Source organism: Brachyhypopomus gauderio, chromosome 17, assembly GCF_052324685.1.
Source record: "Brachyhypopomus gauderio isolate BG-103 chromosome 17, BGAUD_0.2, whole genome shotgun sequence".
Taxonomy (NCBI): domain Eukaryota; kingdom Metazoa; phylum Chordata; class Actinopteri; order Gymnotiformes; family Hypopomidae; genus Brachyhypopomus; species Brachyhypopomus gauderio.
In genome coordinates this window covers 17,051,998-17,075,934 of record NC_135227.1, presented here as the reverse complement: position 1 = coordinate 17,075,934, position 23,937 = coordinate 17,051,998, and the positions used below count along the sequence as shown (strand labels likewise).

Here is a 23,937-nt window from a genome sequence, read left to right as displayed (position 1 = left end):
TATTTAGCTAAAGGATAAATGTTAATTCACTTTAATATACACAGAGTGACCACTTAATTTTGCACTTCACTTTAATTGAAGAGTAGGCCTACATTGAAACATGGAGCAGCTGCTGAGTTAAAGTTATCATCAGTCAGTTAACATCTTCAGAAAAGGACGGGTCTCTGTACTGTGTTATACAGCAGACTAGATACATCTTTGGAAACCCTTCCTTCAAGCACCGATTTAGCAGACCGAGAGGGGTTCCCATCCTAACCAGCTTCAACAATGATGCATTGAAGGTGATGTTAAAGTCGTCCATATTGTTCCTACGGGTTGATATATGAGCATACATCATGTATGTATATACAAAGATTTTTTATTTTATTTTAGATTTGATCAACGTCTTGATTTGTTAGTTCACTGAAGTCGGCCAATTATTCGGCATTGACAGTGTGTTGAAGATGCGTAACCACAGTGCTGAAAGTTAATGATGTCTATATGCTTGAAATAAACTTATTTATTTACAATGACATTTGAATACAAAATACAAGCAATTATATGCAATAATTAGCCTCCCCAAATAAAACAGAGTGCTTAAATTTATCTCCAGGCTAACGACGGTAGACCTGACGTAGTCTACATCACTTTAATAAATTCAGTTCTGTTCTGATTCCACTTGAACCGTGAATCCAGAGGACACCCAGCAGTATCCGTCCGTAGTGGCATTTTTCTTCTTTGCGTCTTTCCGCGACCGACGCCAGCGATGTACTGAGATAATCGTGAGTGCAATTAGAAGGAGCAGGAGAATGACTGAGCCCAAAACACACACCCAAACCCAAAACGGTCCATGTGAACTGTCCTTGTGCACACCACTAGCCATTTTAGTAGTTGTCTCTTTAGGAAGACGGGCAACTATTGTAGTATCCGGTGACTCATCAAATACTTGACTTACTACTACTGGTTCTTTTGAAGTGTAAATGTGAAAGATGTGGTTTTGGTCGGGAATACAACTAATTCCGTTCTCAGCTAAACGATGGTTCTTGCCACAAGAGCACGTGTAGCTACCGATTGTATTAATGCACTTATCTGCACAAGGAGAATTGAGACATTCATCAACATCTGTACATTTCTCACCATTATCTGATTCCCTGAAACCCGGGGCGCAGTAGCAGGCGAATGACCCTTCCGTATTCAGACAGTTTGCGTTAGGTTTACATATAGATTCAGAGCATTCATCAATATCCTCGCAGATGCCGGTAACGTCTCTAAACCCTTTCTTACATTCACACTTATAGCTACCTTGATTGTTGTGACATATGTGGCCATCACAGACTTTTTGACGACATTCATCCACGTCTACACAACTAATTTGGTTTGCGGCCAGACGAAAGCCTTCTGGACATACGCATGAAAATCCAGTCGATGTGGGTTGGCACATATATTCGCACTGGGAATTATGGCAGTTATCCCGCGGGAAGCACCTGATTTGATCCTCGCCGAGGTAATATCCCTCCTTGCATTGACACCGGACCCCCTTTCCTTCGTTCTCAGAACAAATGTGATCGCAGCCTCCGTTATTATTTCTGCAGCGTCTTTTTCCAGAATCGCAAAAAGGTCCCGGTATTTCCCAACCAAAACCGGCTCCCGTGTTTTTACACAGCAAGAAAGGGCGCTCGTCAGTATCCACGCAGCTTATGTCAGCAAACGTGCCAAAGGGCAACATGCTCAGTCCATTATCTTGTTGAACCAGCTTTGAGAATGGGAGAGTATAATTAATTTCCCCCGGTCCAGCTAGCGACAAAGGTTTGCACATGCCCTTGAAATTAAATTTACACACATAAAACGCACCGTCTTTACACGACCCGTCTCTCCATTTGAGTTCATTTGAGTAAATGGAAACGCAGCGCTCTTCTGTGCACGTGCTTCTGGGTTCCTTGTTCCAGTTAGAATACGATGAGTCCGGACCATCCGAGGTCCATTTAAAGCCATGCAAACTCTCACCGCTGATAACACAGTTCCCTTTTGACAACTTTAGTCCTATCCAGATTTTGTCCTCGTACGGAAGCGTTGTTGGAAACGTAACGATCGACATCACGTCACTTAATTCGACATCGTTTCTTATCGTAATCAAACGTCCGCCGTTGTCCACGCAAAATTGACTCGCCTGTTCAAACGTTTTTTTGTCTTTATGAAAGGTGAAGCAAGCGTTGTTCGTGCACCTGGTAGACGCGCCGTTCATCCGTCCATCACCGAGGAGCGCGTATAGTGTCAGAAGTAGCAGGCGCATCATCACGCAACTTTTTAAAGATAAAGTTATATTAAGTTCATCTCCAAGTCCAAAAGATGTCCAGAAATAGGCCTGCGATGTGCAGCCGTAAACCGAATGGCTTACTCGAGCAGCCGTATCCTGTTTGGTGAATACTTCTGAGGGGAAATAATATTTAGTAGCATGTTTCTTTGCCTCTTCCCAAAGCAAGTTCCTGCCTGGAAGCAAAAAACAATTGTCCGGGCGAGCTCTTTGTTTTGAGTCCTTTTTCAAATTTCATGACCACTGCAGCTGAAAACCAACGAGGGACAAAATGCTGCCTTAGTGTAGGAGAGCTCATACTAACATTTAGATCAATTTAATACCCCCCCATTTGATATAAAGCCCCTTGTGTGTGAGATTCGTGCAGGATAAATTACCACCTCATTTATGAGTATAAGTAAAATACTTTGACCAATATAACATGACCAATATAAAATTTGATTTGGCTTTGTACAAACGAACACAAAGGAATAAATATATAAAGAGATTCCAAATCTTATTGAGTTCAACCAAAATCATCAGTTCCACAAAGCGTGTTACACCTTGCTCCAATAGAGTAATTCAAAGTGATTGTTTTAGTTAGCTGCATCGTTAGAAACTGTTTTGAATCTAATGATAAAAACGTTCATGGCTTCCATTAGAGAATCCTGAGGTTACAACGACTGTACACGTTGATAAAGTTGCCCTGTGGCCTTCACAATGTTTATACTGCCTGGTGGCTGCAGATAAATCTGACTGAGGTTTACATCCTGTGTTTGTACAACGAGCCAGGCCCATCTTACTAATTCAATGGCAGGAAATTCTCCAAGCGGCCCCTCCACTGTGTAGCTAGTAAATGTTCTAACGTCACCAGCGCAGATCTTCCATACATTATAACCATGTGATATTTCCTACCATTTGTGATACACGAGCATTGAAATTGAACACCCGTAGAGTGCAAAAACAGGTGTAAGAGTTTCTAAATATTAGTAATCCTCCATTTTGAGCATTTTACATGTTAGTCTAGCCTCGATTTTCAAGAATATTTGCAGTTCTTTGCTGATCCATCTTTTATGGTCAATTTTTACAGGTGCAACAAAGAATATTACTGAGAACGTAAACCTTCGCAGTGTTCAGGAGCAAACGTGACTATTGTTTTAAGGCCATGTCTATCACCTTCCTGGGTCTCTATGGAAAGACTTGGCAGAGCGCGAACCGAGCAGGAACCCCTCCTTTCCTCAGAGGAAGGCCCGGTGTTCGTATGTTCTCCACCCGTCCGCTATCTTCTGTTGAACTCCCTTTCAGAAGGAGTTACATAAACACTGCAGAGTGATATGGCTAAAACTAGTGTCTGAGGTTTGGAAGTTTATTGCTAATTTTTAGAAGTCATTGTTCAGTGAGCACTTTCACCACCTTTCAGAGAAGTCATAGTACCAGCAGAACAAACAGAACCCGATAAACTGAAAACATGAGTATAAAGTGGACGAATTATGTAGCATTACCCCCCTCTCCAGGCTAGAAAGCACAAACTACCATTGCTACCATGCATAACATTTTTCAAACATAACTTTTAAAATGTCATTGCTATAGTTTTAAATGTATTGCCAGTTTTCTTCATGAACTAAATTAATCTCCTTTGAAACTTTAATGTGATGGGCAGTTAAAATCTTTCACCAACAAGGGGATTTGTGATTTGTCTGTGACCCTCAGTAAGAACACGCTGACATTCGGTTTATTCCCTTATCTGTGTGTCTGCTCCTCAGTTAGAATCTCCCCCTCTCTCCATGCCCTCCCCCCTACAGTCATGGCCAAAAGTTGAGAATGACACAAATATTATATTTTCACATGATCTGCTGCCCTCTGGTTTTTATGTATGTTTGTTAGATGTTTATCACATACAGAAATATAATTGCAATCATGAGTAACAAAAGTTTTATTGACAGTCAGAATGAGTTAATGCAGCAAGTCAATATTTGCAGTGTTGACCCTTCTTCAGGACCTCTGTAATTCTCCGTGGCATGCTCTCAATCAACTTCTGGACCAAATCCTGACTGATAGCAGTCCATTCTTGCACAATCAATACTTGCATTTTGTCAAAATGTGTAGGTTTTTGTTTGTTCACCCGTCTCTTGATGATTGACCACAAGTTCTCAATGGGATTAAGATCTGGGGAGTTTCCAGGCCATGGACCCAAAATCTCTGTTTTGTTCCCTGAGCCATTTAGTTATCACCTTTGCTTTATAGCAAGGTGCTCCATCATGCTGGAAAAGGCATTGTTGATCACCAAACTGCTCTTGGATGGTTGGGAGAAGTTGCTCTCGGAGGACATTCTGGTACCATTCTTTATTCATGGCTGTGTTTTTAGGCAAGACTGAGAGAGAGCCGATTCCCTTGGCTGAGAAGCAACCCCACACATGAATGGTTTCAGAATGCTTAACAGTTGGCATGAGACAAGACTGGTGGTAGCGCTCACCTCGTCTTCTCCGAACAAGCTGTTTTCCAGATGTCCCAAAAATCGTAAAGGGGATTCATTAGAGAAAATGACTTTACCCCAGTCCTCAGCAGTCCACTCCCTGTACCTTTTGCAGAATATCAGTCTGTCCCTGATGTTTTTTTCTGGAGATAAGTGGCTTCTTTGCAGCCCTCCTTGAGACCAGGCCTTGCTCAAAGAGTCTCCGCCTCACAGTGCGAGCAGATGCACTCACACCTGCCTGCTGCCATTCCTGAGCAAGCTCTGCACTGCTGGTAGCCCGATCCCGCAGCTGAAACACTTTTAAGAGACGGTCCTGGCGCTTGCTGGTCTTTCGTGGGTGCCCTGGAGCTTTTTTGGCAACAATGGAACCTCTCTCCTTGGAGTTATTGATGGTGCAATACATTGTTGACTGAGGTGCAATCTTTCTAGCTGCGATACTCTTCCCTGTTAGGCCAGATTTGTGCAGTGCAGTGATGACTGCACATGTTTCTTTAGAGATAACCATAGTTAACAGAAGAGAAACAACGAGGCCAAGCACCAGCCTCCTTTGAAAGTGTCCAGTGGTGTCATTCTTACTTAATCATGACAGATTGATCTCCAGCTCTGTCCTCATCAACACCCACACCTGTGTTAATGGAGCAATCACTGAAACGATGTTAGCTGGTCCTTTTAAGGCAGGGCTGCAATGAAGTTCACATTGGAATGTGTTTTGGGGGATAAAGTTCATTTTCTAGGCAAATATTGACTTTGCAATTAATTGCTGTTAAGCTGATCACTCTTTATAACATTCTGGAGTATATGCAAATTGCCATTATAAAAACTGAAGCAGTAGACTTTGTAAAAAATAATATTTGTATCATTCTCAAAACTTTTGGCCATGACTGTACATCCAGTCTACTGTACCTCTTCTCCTAATGAGGAGAACACCAATCAGGCCCGTAGCCAGGGGGGATCGGAGGGTTCGTTCGATCCCCCCCCCCCCCCCCCCCCCCCCCCGCCCCCTCCCCCTCCCCGTACACACATGCCCCCTCAAGATAGGTAGGCTATTCAACGAATGAATTGTTAATCTCCGGTGGATATACAGACAAACAAATAAGGACAGCAACAACAGACTCACAACAAACTTATAACAGTGTTGCCAACTCTCACGCAATGAGCGTGAGACACTCGCATTTGACTGTCTTCACACGTCATACATCCGATTTCTCACGCTGAAAAAATCTAGTTTATTTATCTCCGATCTACATCTATAGCCCTATCCGGACGGGATTAGTTTTTCAGGGGGACGTCTGTGAAAAATATTTCACCCTTGTACTCAGTGATAAAACTCTTGCATCCGGACAGCAATTGAAAAAACAGGAGGACCCGTGAGTTTTTGGCTTTCTCGGTCACATGACATCGCCTTGTCACGTGATAGCATGTTTAATAATGTCACACTGCCAACTCTGATGATTCCTTTTTAACTTTTAACTTTACTGTTCAGTTCAGCATTTAAGATCTCCGTTTAAGTTAAGCTATTTTGTTAAACCAATACAGAAAACACATTATAAAAAATCGCTAATTAATGTAAATAGCTAAATAAATCCGTTAAATAAAATAAAATAAATCCATTAAAAAATCCAGTAAATCCATTTTCGCTCGCCGCTGTCTTTACGTGGATCTCCATGAAAACGCGCGCCCAACGTGTAACTACGGTGCGTGGCAGTGGACATATAGCTGTTTTATTAAACGCGAGGTGATGTCTGCATGTATAAACTCAGACATGAGGATCCGGACGGGACTAAAATTACCAGACGACCACGGAGTACAGCGAAAAACAGTAGGTAATTCCGCCTGTAATTTTCTCTGAGGACGTCTGAGAAAAACACGGACATGCTCGTTCCGGACGGGATTAAAATCACAGAGGACCCCCCGTAAAAGAGAAAATTACCCCAGGACACCCTGAGAAACTAATCCCGTCCTGATTCAATGAGTTACTAGCTCGCTCTGGCGCCAACTACTGGCGATCGATCGATTTAGGCGCAACATAGAGGAAATATTCGTGTATTTAGGGGGCATTGGAGTAGAGAGCCAAATGAAGTCCACTTTTGGGGGAAAAAGATCCCCCCCATCACAATGCTGGCTACGGGCCTGCCAATCATACATAGCCTGTTTTATTATTCTTACCCAATAGTCTTAAGAGACATCTTCTCTGTTCTGTATTTAACTAGATGTATTCTTATTAAACTTTGGAAATCTTTCCTGATACCAGCTACGAAACACTGAACAAATGTACAATCCTGTTTATGAACCCTAATGGTTGATATACGTCTAAAGGACGATTGCAAACAAAACCTTAACAGTGAGATCATGCATGTTGAACAGATTAAAAAGGAAAATTTTGTGCGGTTTGCTGTTTGTAAAAATAAATTTAAAGCATTTAGAAAAATTGAAAGAAAAAATAAAAACATTACTTAATGTTGCTCTGTTGGAGTGGTGTTAGTGCGGCCGCTGTCCACTAGAGGGCCGTGTCGACTCCCCCTGCCTTTGAAAAGGAACGTTTGTTTTCTTTACACTGCTAGTCTTGTCTTGAACACTGACTGTTTCTTCTGAACTGCTGTAGTGATTGCAGAGTTTGAAAAATGGTTTACGCAATATTAATTAAAAAATTAACTTGAATTATGTTTTTACAACAAGATTGATAACGTGATTGTATAGCTATATTGTAACCAACACTGAACTCTGACGTTTCCTTTTACATGTATTAACTATTATTTCTATTCTCACCGCCTGCCACGACCACAGAAATAGCTGGAATCTATGAACAAGTTTTTACACGTTGGACTTTATCAGACATTGAATTTATTTTAACCTCAAAAAGTTACGTGACATGCATTGTTCAGTTTTGAGATCTGTAACCATAAGCATCATTCGTACCATTTCATGCAAAAGCATTGTTTTATTGATTGTATTATTTTGTCTTGTGTAGAACTGTGAGAATGTGTCTTTGAATGGAAACAGACAAATAGTCAAATTAAAATTAAGTCATAAAAGTCATACCTTGCAGTCACCACCATTTCATACAGTTTCTGCAAATGTATGTTGTATCTTTTTTTTTAATATATTTTAATTATGTTTCTTAAGTGTTTAATGTTTCTTTTCAGCACCTTGTAAATTCTTTGGTCAGCACTTTGTTGTGTGAAACTAGTCAGAACTCCTTCCTCGTTACAGTCTGCTTTGTTTTTCTCCTTATCATGTTTCACAATTCCCATGAATAATAGTGGTTCTCACTCATAGCAGTGGTGGCGGTGGTCAGCATTTTGCAAGTAATTTGGTATACAGTACAACAAAGGGTGTTGGAGCAGGTAATGTTGAACACCAACAGTGTGGAGTGTATTCTGGCCAGCACAGACATGTCGTTTTGTGAATATGGGATTCCTGTCATTAATATCAGAACACAATGTCACTTCATATTTAAGAAACCTGTGGAGAAACAGCACAATAAAAAATGCAGAAAAAAAACAGATCATAATGTAATAAGAGCCTAATGGTTGGTTCTTGGACCCCTAAAAGATAGCGCAGGTATGAAAGTGGGAGGGGCACCTTTTGACAAGGAAAGCTCTATATATTCAACTGCTGCAATACCTGAGGCAGAAGAAGAAGTTCTAAAAACAGAGAAAGGCACTCCTTACTGGTATATTTCTGTGCTGTCTGATCATCACATTCTAGAAGGTAAAATTGCACTTTTAATAAATATACTTGCGACTGTGTTTTGTGTCATTGCATAATAAATTCCATTACTAATTACCATATTATGATGTCCCTTAGATGGGGACACAGCTGAATGGGGCATAGGTGGTCATTAGATCACTATATGTAGTATTGTAATGTAATGTATGCTTCTTTGTGGAATAGTGGACCTTATGTACCTTCAAGTGTAATAAACTTGCCAAAATATATCTGCAAGTATAATAAAGTTCTTAAAAATATGAAGGTATAAAAATGTGAGAGTTGTGTGTGGTGGCTGATGTTCAAGTTTTATGCCTCTTCGGTGATGGGACCCACACTGCAACCTCTGGCTTACAAACTAACACGTTTGTTCACACGTTCCTGTGGAGAATTCTCAGACTGTATTCCCCTTGTGGCAATGCTGTGTGTGTGTGTGTGTATGTGTAGTAGCAGTAGCCAATAATATCTCTTCTTTTTAATGTCTCTTTAAACAGAATCAACCCATTTTAAAATGCCTCCCCCTGGAGTGTGTCTGAACATAATGAGAGAGCGGCAGGAAGGCCGTGGGGTCGGCACACTTCAGAACCCAAAGAAGTTCCTGGAGCAGGACTACGAGCTGCTGCAGCAGTATTATCTGATTAGAGGCAGGAGGTATATCGATGATATGTTCCCACCAGACAACAGCTCCATCGGAGAAAACCTCCTGACTCCTGAACAAATGGCTCAAGTAGAGTGGATAAGACCAACGGTATAACAATAGTCAATTTGTTGCAAATTAACATGTCTCTGGCTATTAGATATTATGCTACTCTGAAATGACTTAAGCTGTATAATTATTGTAATGACATTACTACAGTAAAGTGAATTCGTATCATTATCCAAAGGTTAAGTACATGTTAGCTTTGACTTGTGAGAAATGCAAAAAGATTCTGGGTTATGGTACATGGGGTTATGGGGTGTTACAGCTTGACAAATGCAAACCTGCTCATGCCTGACTTTCAGAAACTGCTGCCAGATCCTCACTTGATTGTAGACACAATGTCCCGATTTGATTTTGCCCAAGGAGATGTTGGTAAGTTCACATCTATAAACTTGCATGCAATTATAGTTAAAACATGCACTAATTGACTCCATATCGTTAGCTGTATAATACTACACAACTCCAGCTGCAGAGATGCAATCATTGATCACGTGTATTTTTGGTTCTTCAGGAAACTGTTGGTTTCTAGCAGCACTGGGTGCTCTGACATTTCATAAGCACATTATACAAAAGGTCTTTCCTGAAGGGCAGTCATTTCAGAAGAATTATGCCGGAATATTCCATTTCAGGGCAAGTATTTAAAACTTGAGTTTATGATTAATTAGTGTATCCAAGTCACTGCATGTACCATACAATGCTACTGTGTTTAGTATGATTAAACAATGCTTAAATATTTGTTTGCTAGGTTCATGGTGCCAGTGCTAGAACAGTAGTACTGAAACAACCCTGTTAATAGACTTGGAAAATTCTTTGCCCTTTGGCAGATTTGTCATTACTTTTTCATTTGTTTGTTTTTGTTGTGCTATTTCTCCGTATGCTACGATTCCATTGTGACTCAGTTCTGGAGGTTTGGGAAATGGTTTGATGTTGTCATTGATGACAAACTGCCTACACTCAATGGCAAACTAATTTTTGTACACCCCAAAACATCAAATACTTCCATGATTCAAAGACCTCAGAATGAGTTTTGGCCTGCTTTACTAGAGAAGGCATATGCCAAGTAAGTTCTAAATCGATAATGCCTTCACATGAATGCACATGACACTTTACATTAGCAGTTTATAGAAAATAAGTATACACAGAGAATACAGTTGGCTTTTTTCTCCAGGGTGTGTGGATCTTATGAAGACATGCAAAGTGGGAACGTGTCTGAAGCCCTAATGGACTTCACGGGCGGCGTGCATATGACAGTCCAACTGAGCAGCAGTCTGACAGGCCTGTGTGACCTGATAGGTCGAGCGGCTAAATTCAAGTCTCTGATGGGTTGTGGTACCCCTGGGAAGGTAAACTCACAGCAACTATTACTCTGTGATTCAGTTAACAGTTGCTAAAAGCATTCTCTAAACATGTTATCACATGTAAAGTAATAAGACCACATTCATAAAACTTTACTGTAACTGTGTTACACCACGTAAAAAGTGTGACATGGGTTTCAATACCTGTTACTGCAGTGATAATTAGTGCACCAGTGTGAAATTACCAGTGCTAAACGAACCTGTGAGCTACATGAAATCCAGTAATACAGGTTTATCAAATTTGTCAGGTGTAGGCCTACAGTCTTTGTGGTTGTTGCTGTTTCACAAGTCGATCATGTGTACAGTCTTCATACGTTTTCTGAGGACTGTCTGTCTCCGTTTGATGAAACCAGTTTGTAATGAAAGGGATTAAGGGTTTCAAATTTCTGCTATTTTTGTTCTGTTTATTATTTTTTTGCTGCACTAGTTACTGTCAGGCTGTGAGGATACATAGAGTGTGAGGATGAATTAATCCAGTGGTTCCCAAAGTGGGGGGCGCGCCCCCTAGGTGGGGCGCGGAGCTATTGCAGGGGGGGCGCGGAGCTTGAAAGTAAAACGTGCACATGTGTCAATATTAGGGATGCACCGATTCCGATATTAATATCTGAAAAAATTCTAGATCGGGTATCGGGGACAATGTGACCGATCCATAAAAACAGATCTATTCAGTCTAATTCTATGCTTGTATTGCTTGCTTTTCGGAGTTAGTTCAACCTAATACTCGCGCTGGTGGTATTCCACTTATTCCGTTGATTTGCTGGTTGACCAAAATAAACCTGGGCTCCAGCAATACTTCACTGTTCATACATGAACTGGTGAGTTGTCCAAAGCTCATTTAATGCGTTACTTACAGAAATAAAATAAAGAGCAGTGGTCTGACTCGGTCTACGACAGAAAGCTAAAAAAACAATATTCCATACGCGCGCTCAACTCGCTCCCTTAAAGAGACAGTACACATATTTCTGGCCGTTACATGCTTTGTGCTCTGCGTGATGTCTGCGCTTGCAAACTAGCCGCATATGTATTGCTGTTTCTCTTATTTCATCTCCTTATTTGTTTTAAATTATATTTAGAATTCTTGAACCATTTAAAAGGTTTCTTGCAGTTTATTTTTTCACGTTTGACCAAAGTTGTGAACCTATTGTTTTTGTAAGTTTCAGGTTCTTTGGTATTATTTATTTTACATTCAATGTTATATTCATAATTGCACTGACTGAACAAATGCAAGTTGTGTTGTTTTTACATGTTTTATGTGTGTTTAAGTGTGCTATACTGGTGCAGAGTTTTCAATAAACTTGTAATTCAGTATGTCTGTGTTTAAAAAAAAAAATGCTTTAAGTCGATTCAGCACAGTTTTACTCTATCAGATCGGTATCGGCAGAGGCGGTCTTTGCATAGAGGCATGGCTAGGCAACTGCCTTGGGCCCCTCCCACTGCAGCCCACTGTAGGGGCCCCCTGATTAGCTGACTTATTTTTCGCATATTAATGTTGATGGGCCCCCTACCTAATTTCGCCTTGAGCCCCCAAATTGCTAAGTCCGCCACTGGGTATCGGATCAGTATCGGCCGATACGAAGCCTCAGATATCTGAATCGGTATCAGAAGTGAAAAACGTGAATCGGTGCATCCCTAGTCAATATGGGGGGGGGGGGGGGGGGGGGGGGGGGGGGGGGGGGGGGTGGGGGGGGGGGGGGGTGGGGGGGGGGTGTAGGGGGGGCACAAAAATATTCTCATCTACTAAAGGGGGGCACGGCAGAAAAAGTTTGGGAACCACTGAATTAATCTAAGATCTAGATATTAAAAATATCCTTACACAAAATCATAAAAGGTAATCAGATACCCTTAGGGAACAATACCGCTTACCATATCCCTGACACTTCCACACTGCCCAGGAGAAAATAATGTTTATTTCTCAAATTTTCTATTCCTGCCCTCAAACTCAGAATTTCTGGTCAGTGGTCACAGGCAAGCTATCTGAGATGGTAAATTTCAGAATTCCATTATAGCCCATTATAATACACCATCAAATAAATATTGCTAAGTCTCACCAAATGGATCATATCATAATAAAATGGAAGAACAAACACCGTTCCATAAAACACTGGTATAACTTCCTAACTGATGACTTGAAGTTGTAAAAAGCTCAAAGCATTGCTAACGATTTCCCTATATTGCTTAATGTTATTAGAGGAATGTGTAGTGGCACCCTGCTCTCCTCACTGGAGATTGTATGGGTATATATAATTCTGCAGCATCATTTCCTCTCTTCCCATTCATCTCAATCTTCTTCTTTATCACTAGCTTTATAGTAACGGTCTCGTGCAATGTAACCGCATATAATGTTAACGGAGTTCCTTTGGTCCTCTGAAAAGGCAGGTTGGGTTGGAATTCTGCACATGCATAAACGACACTCGGTGTTAAAAGCATATCGAAACCTTCGCCACATGAGGCGTGTTAAGCCAAGTCCTGTAAAAGGCCAACAATCACATCAGGTTTATGTGATTTGTTTGCAGGCAGAGTTTAACAAAAAGCTTCCCAATGGCCTGGTAGAAGGCCATGCTTACACCGTGACAGGGATCACCAAGGTGAGTTTTCTTCCAGCTAGTTGTGCATATGCACAACACTGTTACGATTCATGGGTAAATGCTCTTTGATTAAATGTTTACGTTTAAGTTTTTTAAGCAGAATTACTACTCACTGGTTGTGCTCAATAGGTTAAAAGCCAAGGGAAGCCGGTTGAGTTGGTAAGGATCTTTAACCCATGGGGGGATACAGAGTGGAAAGGAGACTGGAGTGATGGGTAAGATGTTTTTTTTGCTGTGTGTAAGGTTTTTTTTGTTTTGTTTTATCCCAAAACAATTCACATAGACGAATAAGCACTGTAACGCAATGCGTGTTACTCAAGCGCACACAAAGAGTTCATCTGAGTGAACACTGTAAAACAACATGAGACAGACAACTGCAGCGGTCTGTCAAGATTTTGATGTCTTTCCCACAAATACATTACTTGCACAAACAAGTCGAAGAGACGAACAGTGATATGGGGGTATTTCAGTGTCACCAGAATCTGAACCTGAAACCATTATTTCTTGAAAAAAATGTCTGTGAAATGTAGTCATTCGCATCTGGTACCTACACCTACATTATGGGTGTTATCCCTTGAGACCAACGTGATTTGACAGGTGTCATTTTAAAGTGTGATAAATGAAAGGCTAGTGGCACAAAGCCGATGACTTCCAATGGCTTGTAGTCACTTGCAGTGGCAGGAGCCACTCGGTGGTTGATGGCTGATGCTGTGGCTTTTAATATGTTGATTGTCACCAGATCTTTCTCCACGTTCTTGTTTATTTTCATTACTACTGGTTACAAGCTAAGCAAAATAGCTAGGCTAATAATACAAACCAATGCAAAGCTACTTTTATCGTTTTCAAGTTCATAGTTCATGCCACTCGCTCGCAGTGGTTTAAATTACGCTGCTGGCGTGGATAACATGAGCATTCACTGATAACCATAATCTATAATAAATCCTTAAAATTTACAGTGCTGTCATCAACGGTCTACCACTGTAGATTAACGTACCCTCCTATAATATAAATTCAACGTTATCACCAAACAGTATTCTGAACTAATAATTTAGAGCTAGCTAGCTGGCTGGCTGGGTGTCAGCTAGTACCTTTCACCCAACATAATTTATAAATAAAAGTCATTAACTATCTTCATTTCAACAAATGGCAATTTGGGGCTCGTCAGGATGATTTAAGTGAGTGGCCATACTCAGAGTCACCCAAAAGAGTCTTTAGATGCCTGTCAGCAGAGGCAGGGGGCATTTCTGGACAGTAGATGCCACAGTCAAGTAGCACTGGCCACACTAAGTGCCACAAGGTGCCATTTCTAGGTGGCACAGAGGCCATACTGTTTATATGCTGCTTACATGCCAAACAGAGACCGCACCTTTACAGGACACTTGGCAGAAAGATGCTCCTCCCAATGTCCTCTGATATGTTTTGTGATTGGCCAAATGCAAGTTCAATTAGCTCTCCATTTGTTTGCTCTTCCTAAGTACCCTGGGTGCTTTCCCGAACCAAATTTCAACCAGAACTTGAATTTCAACCTGAACCTGAATTTTAACTTGAATGTTTGGATACCTGACTAAATTTCAGAGACTTTCTTTCCAAGAAATAATGATTTCAGATTCAGGTGACACTGAAATATCACCATACAGTGACCTCCTATTTTGTAACCTCTCCGTTCTGGGCCCTATTCATCATTCAGCGTGAGCACCAATTATACATTCACCATACAACACCAGCATGGATAGACCCTGGCTTCCTTATGAAGACCCTGGACCGACTGTTACAGTAGATCAGGCGAAGAAAGTTGTTAAGAGTCCACCAGGGCAGGTCTATGGTCCCAGAGCATTTTGCAAAAGTTAATAGAAGAATTATGTTTAACAAGCAAATTTTATTATGCGATTACTAGGCATTGAATGCAAGCCATGTTTTGCCACAGAAGGCCCCATTTAATCTGTCCTAAATTCCACATTTCAACATTGTTCGTCATGCATTCATTCATAGTAAAACATGTAATCCCTAGATTGGTAGTCCTTTAAAGAGACAGGTTGATTCATGCAGCATCTGTGAGCTGAACCAGTTCCTCAACAGGCTCAACAGTGGGTGGCATATATACCACGCATCACTGCAACAGGCTAACTGCACTCCTTTATACTGGTATTAGATACACACACACTCTTTATACTGTTTTGTTTGGCTTTTCTACTGGCTATTATTGAACAGCACTTTATTTTTGACCCCACTGTCATTTTATTCTTAGTATAATCACACAATACTTTACCGTTGTGAACCCTACCATTTACCTGCTTATGACTTATGGTCTATTGTGTTTTGTAAGTTTTTCTGTTTGTACTGTCATTTACATTTACATTTTATGGCATTTGGCAGACGCCCTTATCCAGAGCGACTTACATTTTTATCTCATTTTTTATACAAGTGCAATTGAGGGTTAAGGGCAGTGGTGGACGAAGTACACCAATTATGTACTTGAGTAAAAGTACAGTTACCTTGCATTGAATATTACTCAAGTAAAAGTAAAAGTATTCACCTCGATTTTTTACTTGAGTAGAAGTACAAAAGTATCTGCCTTCAAAAATACTTAAGTATTAAAAGTAAAAACCTTTTTTTTTTTAGCGTCACATCAAAACCCCTAGGCCTACTCGATCAACAGGTGAACAGGAAACCGTGCCTTACATTTGCCTAGCAAACACAAAATACACAAAACTAGCCTATATTATCCTCACGACATTCATTTCCAAATTGTATCCATATTATTAATTCACACTAGAAAGGTAGACAAGTAGACACACCGTTTAATATGAAAACATAATTCACCACCAAACAGAACAATAATTTCGAACCGGCCACTTCAGACCTAGCTTGAGGTTATAAGTTGTCCACCACATGGCGGGACAGGGAAGCTAGAAGCTCTAGCACCTACAACTAGAACTGTGTGCAGCCCTACCAACTGAACTCATAATATTAAACTTGGCCGAATAATTAATAATAATTAATAATAATCAGGGTTGCCAACTCTCACGCAATGAGCGTGAGACACACGCACTGACTGTCTTCACACGTCATACATCAGATTTCTCACACTGAAAAAAAATATATTTTATTTACCTCTGATCCATATCTATGATTCAATGAGTTACTAGTTCGCTCTGGCGCCATACTATGCACCGGCGATCAATCGATCGCGATATAACACTTAATTTGTGTGCAACAATTTACACTCGCCGCCGCCGCCACCCCCCCCCCCCCCCCCCCCCCCCGCGCCAACATTTTACAAACATGCCGCCGCCCCGCCCCCCCCCAACACTGATAATAATAATTTTAATAATTTTGCTTCACTTCGCTCATATTTACTTGCCTTCGCCTCCCTCAAAGTTCGCTTCGCTTGACCAAATTCGCGTGTATGTGTCCCCGGCTTTAACGTTTGATGCGAGTCTCCTGTGTTAAACTGGCGTTTAGCATCTCCACAGATTGCAATTTGGGTACTAGCACACTGCTTTGGATAAAAGCATCTGTTAATGTAGTGTATTTCGATGTGATATAATTAACCGGGGTATATAAACCACCCTGTTGGTAGTACTCATCTAATGGCGAACTTACCTCGATGTGTTTTTTCAAGTTTGATGGCGAGTATATAAATGATGACTGTGATGTGTTCTTCGGAATGCAGAGGAGGAATACGAATCATTTTTCTTTTCGAGGAATTCAAACATTTCGGCTAAATAAGGCCAGGGGTGTTGGGGGAAGACATCTGTTGCAGCCATGTCAGATCCACAGCCAATTAGCGTACAAATCTTAATCTCTTACTGAGCGCTGATTGGTTATAGTCTGTGACACGGTACACTTTGACCTGTCGGTATTTTATTAAGCGTTGATTTAAAAATGAAAAAGGAACGAGATGTTTCTGTAAATGTAGCGAAGTGAAAAGTAAAAATTTTCGCTTTGAAATGTAGTGAAGTAAAAGTATAAAGTCTTACCAAATAAAAGTACTTGAGTAAAGTACAGATACATGGAAATGTTACTTAAGTACAGTAACGAATTACATTTACTTAGTTACTGTCCACCACTGGTTAAGGGCCTTGCTCAGGGGCACCTCAGTCATGGCCTCAGGTCTGGGAATCAAACCCACGACCCTTACAAAAGGCCACGGCTGTCATCTATACCTGATGTAAATGAGGATGGGTTCCTGATGAGTCTGGTCCTACCAACATTTCTTTCTTACGCGTGAGGACATTTTTCCATTGCTCATTCAAGGCCTAGCCTGGTTCCTCTAAAACTGCCCTGAGACAGTGTCTATTGTTAAAAGTATTCTAGGCTACACTGTTAAAAGAAAATAAAGGGAATACTTAAACAACACAATGTAACTCCAAATCAACCACATGTCTGTGAAACCAACCTGTTCAGATAGGAAGCAACACTGATTGTGAATCAGTTTCACCTGCTGTTGTGCAAATGGAACAGACATGAGGTAGAAATGAGAGGCAATTAGCAAGGCACCCCCTATAAAGGAGTGGTTCTGCAGGTGGGGACCACAGACTTTTTCTCTGTGCTCATCCTATCTAGCTAATGTTTTGGTCAGTTCTCTCACCATAGAGGTAGCATGGTGTGGTGATTTTGATTTATTTTATGTGCATTTAATAACAAAGTATAATCTGATTGAGTAGACTAAAGGTCTATTTGTTTGCTCCCAGATCACCCATTTGGGGAACAGTGAGTGCTGAAGAACGTGCACTGTACCATAGAAATATCAACAATGGTGAATTCTGGTAGGAGTGGGGATAACTAATTTTCTAAATAATAATTAAATAATAATAAAAAAATAATTTTCCTACACAAATGAAAATGGCACTTTATTATGGAACAAAAATTGTGTGTGTATATTTCTCACCAAGGATGTCTGTGGAGAACTTCTGCCAAACGTTTTCTGAACTGGACATATGCAGCCTCTCCCCTGCTTTCCTGGACGGCTCTTCTGAAGGCCAGTGGACATCCATGACCCACGAAGGGCGATGGCTCTCAGGCACCTCAGCTGGTGGCTGCCTGATGACAGGTAGACATTTAACATTTAATTTATCAATCAATTAATTAATCAATCAATGAATGAATACCAGAATAATAACCATAATGTTTTTGTGATCACATATATCAGTCCAGGTAATACTTTAAAAGATTGGAAATGTTTATTTTTTGTAATGTTTCAGACACATTCTGGACAAACCCTCAGTTTCGGGCCAAGGTGACTCGGGGCAGTAGTGACCAAACACAGGGGCCAAACATACTTGTGTCTCTCATGCAGAAGCCCGATAAGAGGAAGAGACGCCTCGTCAGGAAACTTAATATTGGATTCAGTATTTTTGAGGTCGGTGTCAGTTATCAATACACTGTAGCTTTATTTGGCTGTAATGTTGGATGAAAAAAATGATTACATACTAATCTGCAGTCTTTGTCATCAAGTCCATTAAGTTATATCGCTTGTTTACATTTTTTCAGGTACCACCAGAGGTACGTACAACTTAGCCACTTTGCCAATATGCATGAATCTAAATTTTCTATATACATCTGTTGAGCAAATGTGTTTTGTTTTTGCTGTGTTGTTTATACTGATATATTTCAAAATGTCTCCGGTAGATGAAAGATTCTAGAGGAGTGCTCCCAGCCTCCTTCTTTGCTAACCGTTCTGCTGTAGCTTACACTAAGGACATGTACAACAAGCGAGAGGTGATGGAGTTCTTCAGATTGGAACCTGGAGAGTATCTCATTGTGCCGCACACCTACTACGCCAATCAAACGGCTTCCTTCATCATGACCATTCTGTCAAAGATGGACACCCAGACAGAGTAGGAACACTCACACAATATAGATCATCTTTAAATGTCTGATAAATAACCATGAAATTATCTGTTGCTATGATCTGAATTCTGTGAGGAAAAATCTGAGAAAGATTTGAGAAAATCACTATAGCTTCAATTTTCCAGGCCAGATAGACGGCCAAATTGTGCTAAACCTTGGGGATAGTGGGCTTCACCTGATAAAATATTCCAAGATAGCCATGTAATTCCATGGCTTTCAAAATTCCATAAAATAATTTACGACTTCAAATCAAATGTATACAGTGGTGGACTCTGACAAATATCTCGGAGGTGGGGGGGTGGGGGGGGCAATTGTGATGACATCAAAGGTGACCATTTCAATGGGTAAATAAAAAACAATGACTTAACCAATGGAAATATGATAAATAAGATATTTCTCTTTACAATATAGACTGTACAGTATTTGTGCACCGATATATCTTGTAAATATAATCTTGGTTAAAGCTCTACAATGACTGAACATTTAACTGTGGTCAACAACAAAATTGTCATCTCTGAATTTGCCCTCATAAACAACTTTAAACATGGAGAGAGGCCAGATTTACCATTAATTAAATAAAGTGAATGTTTCCCACTCACAATAATTTCTGTATTCCTCAGACAGCATTTTATTTTAGGTGTTAGAATATAAATGGGCAACAGCATTAAGGATGGAGCAGAATGCAGGGGAAGCAGAACAGGGCGCTCGCTACTTCACAGCCTGCTAGCCATGTTTTCCCTTCATACCTGTTTTGCGAAAATCCCCGGTTATATTATTTTCCTCCCTTTGTGGACACTTCACTTGTTTGATGTTTAAATTTGTTCTCGGTTTGTTCGCCCGGAACCCATAGACATTGCATTGCAGCGCCTACACTTTAGGAAAAAAAACATTTAACATGAGAGTCTACGAGAGCAGTCGGGGCGATTTTCAGTCAGACTAAAATCGCCCAAAAAGGGGCGGGTACTACAGGGAATGCACCTCAACACTGATTGGACAATGGCATTCAGAGGCAAGAGAGGCTGTCCAGAACAGGCATAGATAATTAAATACTATGATAGAATGTGAGAGAAAAAAAACGACCTTTTCATCCTTTCGTGGCATGTCGCCCAATCGCACTAATTAACAAACCGCCCATGAATGTAAAAATTTAAAAAGGCTACATGGGCAGTCATGGCCTGGTGGTTAGGGAACTGGTCTTGTGACCGAAGGGTCGTGGGTTCGATTCCCAGACCTGAGGACATGACTGAGGTGCCCCTGAGCAAGGCCCTTAACCCTCAATTGCTCACTTGTATAAAAATGAGATAAAAATGTAAGTCGCTCTGGATAAGGGCGTCTGCCAAATGCCGTTAATGTAATGTACATGAAAGATATAAATATTTGAGAGGTTATTGAAACAAATGGAAACGTTACTATCAAAAGAATATCACATTACAGTAAAATAACGTTGTGTTCATATTACATACATCAACTCCTTCTGTCTTTGATGGTGTAGCAGACTAGCCCTAGACATCAAACCAGCTGATTCTTGGTCTTCCATGCCCTTTGACCTGTTCCACAAGTCCTGCCATACTAAAGCCTTCAATGTTGTTGTGTGATTGTCTTATCGTAGGGCCAGAACTTCCAAGACTGAATGTGATTCAGCATCTCACTTTGTGTTTGTGCCCAGATATATGAAAGAGTCCACCTACTCTTACCGTCCACCTTCCCCATAATTCCCCAGTGTTTGTCATTATTTTTGTTTAGGCTACATTGATTTCCCAACATTTTGCAGCACATTCTTCTACTTTTTTTAACAGAGAGACCATGAACTTCAGCATGGATCACAGAGAGGTATCACACGCAACTATACCTGCACATTAAATCACAGTGAATCCTGTGAATCATTATTCTTTCCATCCCTTAACTATGCAGAAACACATACTACCCAAACACCCACAAACTACTTTATTTGAAACACTTACCTTGTACATACATGATATAATATATTTCCAGACTGTTGTGTGCTAATAATAAAATGTATAAATGAAATGTATTATGTTTAGATGAACGTCACAAACATGCATAACAGTGTTCCATATTCACGGCAGTTTTCTGACCAGGCAAGGGCTCTTTTATTTATGAATAATCATTATCCACTGTCATTTCTAATATATTCAAATATATATGTGCTCTTAATCACAGCATGCACTTTACTGTCTCTATCTGCAACTACTTCTTGTAAGGTTGTGCCTTTTCTCCTTTGCTGGAAATAGTGCACAGATATCAATATGGAGCAGCTTCACAAACTTCTAAATAAGATGATCGTCAAAGGTGAGCAGCACTCCTGCACGATGAGTGCGGCTGAAGAACCAGAACTGGCTTTAATGGCCTGCAGCTTTGGTTTTAACTACAACACTTCTTTCCAGATGTAGAAAGCACCGAAGGCTTCAGTATGGATGCTTGCCAAAGCATCATTGCATTGATGGACGTATCCTTTCCTGACTGGTTGTAAGGATATAAAACTGCAAAGACACTCGATCTGGACTGGACTCATTTATTACTGCACATTTACTGTAAACAATTGCCTGAGAACAAGATGCTCTTTAACGGGCCTGTCCAACAGCTTTCAGTCACCGGGACACTCAGTGCTGGAGAATTCTCTAATCTTTGGGACCAAATTACTTTGTTCAAGGTGAGTGTCTGGCTTTGGCTTTGGCTAGCCATTAACTCCAACACCTACACATGTGTTTGAGTGGCTTGTGGACATGCTCTGACCTCTACAGGACATCTTCTTCCGCATGGAAAAAAACAGAGATGCCATTCTGTCTCTGAAGGAACTGCAGCACGCAGTGGAGAGCGCAGGTTATTTCAACATTGTTGACATGAATAATAGAATGAATGAGAGAATGAAGACATGGTATTGTATGTCTGAATTACCATACGATTCACTGGATGTGACAATCAAAGATAAACACCTGAGGGAGATTTACTGTCCTGTATTCTGTCAGGCTTGTATGTCAGTAATGACTTGCTGAAGCTTATGGCTCTGCGCTATGGAGACACCACAGGAAGGATCACTTTAGAGAGGTTCATTTGTCTGGCTCTTCGATTGGACTGCATGACCAGTAAGTATTAAATATGGTCTTGAATGGACAGTTCTGTGTTTTTCTGTCTTTTTTTTCTTAAAGAAAGTTTTTTTCAAAATTAGTATGTTGCTTTTTAAATGAACACAATAGATTTTATATTGATATTATTTTAATTTAAATGTTTCCCTTTAAAGAAACATTCAAAAAACTCGCTGATGGAAATGAAATACATCTTAAACAAGATGAGGTATGTTATTATTGTCGTTGTTGTTTTTATTTTAATCATACATATATATATATATATATATATATATATATATATATATATATATATATATATCCTCCTCCTGTGATAATTGGTAGTGAGGTGTGAACTCTCTAACCTGTTTCTGTACGCTGTTTCAGTGGCTCCGCCTCTCCATGTATTCCTGAAGGGGGGGGGGTGAAGACTACCGGTCTGTGGGGCCACCTGGGTACAGCTTTTAACGTGTAGAACAATACTCATTTTAACTTGTGGTTTATGGGACAGACTGGATATACCGCTTTGTAAGATGTTTATCAATTTTAATGACTAAAGTGAACACAAGCACGCAACCTTAGGTAGCTGTTATGATCCTGTCCAAGAGCGTTTCCCCTGGTTACCCGTCTTTATACTTCCTGATTTCATTTCCCACGTGCTTCCTTGTTTAATGACCCGCCCGGTTCGTTATTTCCTCCTCCTAGTTAGTCGTGTCTGCTCTTTTGGTGGTTATAAACCCAGAGTTCGCGCTTCATACCTGTAGTTTTATATCGTTTGTCATCGTTTCGGCCGAGTTCTCAGTCGTTTTTCTATTGTTGTAGCGGTCTTCTTATGTTCCTCTTCTCTGGTTTCGCTATTTCTTTTTGCCTATGTCTGTTTTGTGATCCTGTGTTTGTTGTTCTGTCTTGGGTATGTATTGCAGGGTTGCCAACTCTCACGCATTGAGCGTGAGACACACGCATTTGACCGTTTTCACACGCTCTCACGCCACACTTCCGATACTTAATTTGTGTCCATTTTACGTTCGCAACCCCCCCCCCCCCCCCCCCCCGGTCAACAATTCACACTCGCCACCTCCAGGTTCAAATCTCACTCCAAGCGATCTTCAAGAGTTGGCAAAAGTGTAAACCTGGTATTGGTTTATTCTCCTTTGGATTGTGTGGTTAATTTAGCCTGTTATTGTTTTTGGTTGTCTGATGTCTTTTTTTTCTTCTGGTTGGTGCGCGTAACTTTATTTCAACTCTTATGCTCGAATACCTTTACTTGAATTTATGGGGCTTCTCCGCGTTTGCCCTTACACTCGCGAACTGAGCCGTGGATATATGCACAACCTCGTTTTGCCATGGTGTTTTTGTTTTAACAGCTTTTTCAACGTATGTGTTCCGTTCGACAGGACCAGTGTTTTTCGTACTGGTCCGCAAAATGCACACGTTCCCTTTTCGCAGTAAGCCGCACCTAGTAGTAGTAGTTCATCTCCCGTGTGAGACTGCCATCTAGTGGCAGAACAGCCCTGGGCTTAACATATTAACGTCCCATCCGTTGGTATTCATATTTTAATAGGTGTTGAATATTTATAGAGGGTAAACTACTTTTGTATGCTGAAACCGGCAAAATTCCTTTTTTTTCCTTAATAAATTTTTTCAATTATTTTTCCTAGCATGTTGATTCACATATGTATTTTTTCCCCATCATTCAATGTATTATGCATATGATGAAACAATAAAAAATGTCAAGCAAACTGTTATGACTGAAATTTAATATCAAGGAAATGCAGAGGAACTAGTCAAAGTAAAGCTTGCTAAGATGCACAGGGCGAGGTGTCGTATCTACATGATGGGCGTAGTGCAGGGTTGTTTCAACATACCTTTTGTTTTTGTTATTAATTACTGGTTAACTGTTTCCTATGTTTA

The 23,937-nt window shown here is 40.5% G+C and overlaps 2 protein-coding genes across 3 annotated transcripts; one reads left to right on the top strand and one right to left on the bottom strand.

The window, feature by feature from the left end:
* Positions 1–202: 202 nt before the first annotated feature.
* cd93 (CD93 molecule) lies at positions 203–2,971 on the bottom strand. Its single transcript, XM_076978226.1, has one exon. It carries the CDS (start codon positions 2,270–2,272, stop codon positions 638–640), a length of 1,635 nt encoding a protein of 544 aa, XP_076834341.1. The 5' UTR covers positions 2,273–2,971; the 3' UTR covers positions 203–637.
* A 5,319-nt stretch (positions 2,972–8,290) lies between these two features.
* Positions 8,291–23,683, top strand: LOC143481199 (calpain-14). Of its 2 annotated transcripts, XM_076979145.1 has the most exons (22): positions 8,291–8,453; positions 8,945–9,198; positions 9,453–9,522; positions 9,662–9,780; positions 10,050–10,210; positions 10,319–10,493; positions 13,019–13,090; positions 13,220–13,305; positions 17,785–17,859; positions 17,986–18,143; positions 18,295–18,452; positions 18,584–18,595; positions 18,722–18,930; positions 20,740–20,773; positions 20,986–21,042; positions 21,196–21,253; positions 21,349–21,410; positions 21,546–21,614; positions 21,706–21,784; positions 21,931–22,047; positions 22,203–22,255; positions 22,414–23,683. In XM_076979145.1, the coding sequence occupies exons 1-22, from the start codon at positions 8,306–8,308 to the stop codon at positions 22,438–22,440; spliced, it is 2,253 nt and encodes a 750-aa protein (XP_076835260.1). In that variant the 5' UTR covers positions 8,291–8,305; the 3' UTR covers positions 22,441–23,683. The 2 variants fall into 2 exon arrangements, with proteins under 2 accessions (XP_076835260.1, XP_076835261.1); XM_076979146.1 differs by lacking the exons at positions 22,203–22,255; positions 22,414–23,683 and having other exon boundaries at positions 21,706–21,839; positions 21,931–22,045.
* Positions 23,684–23,937: the final 254 nt, after the last annotated feature.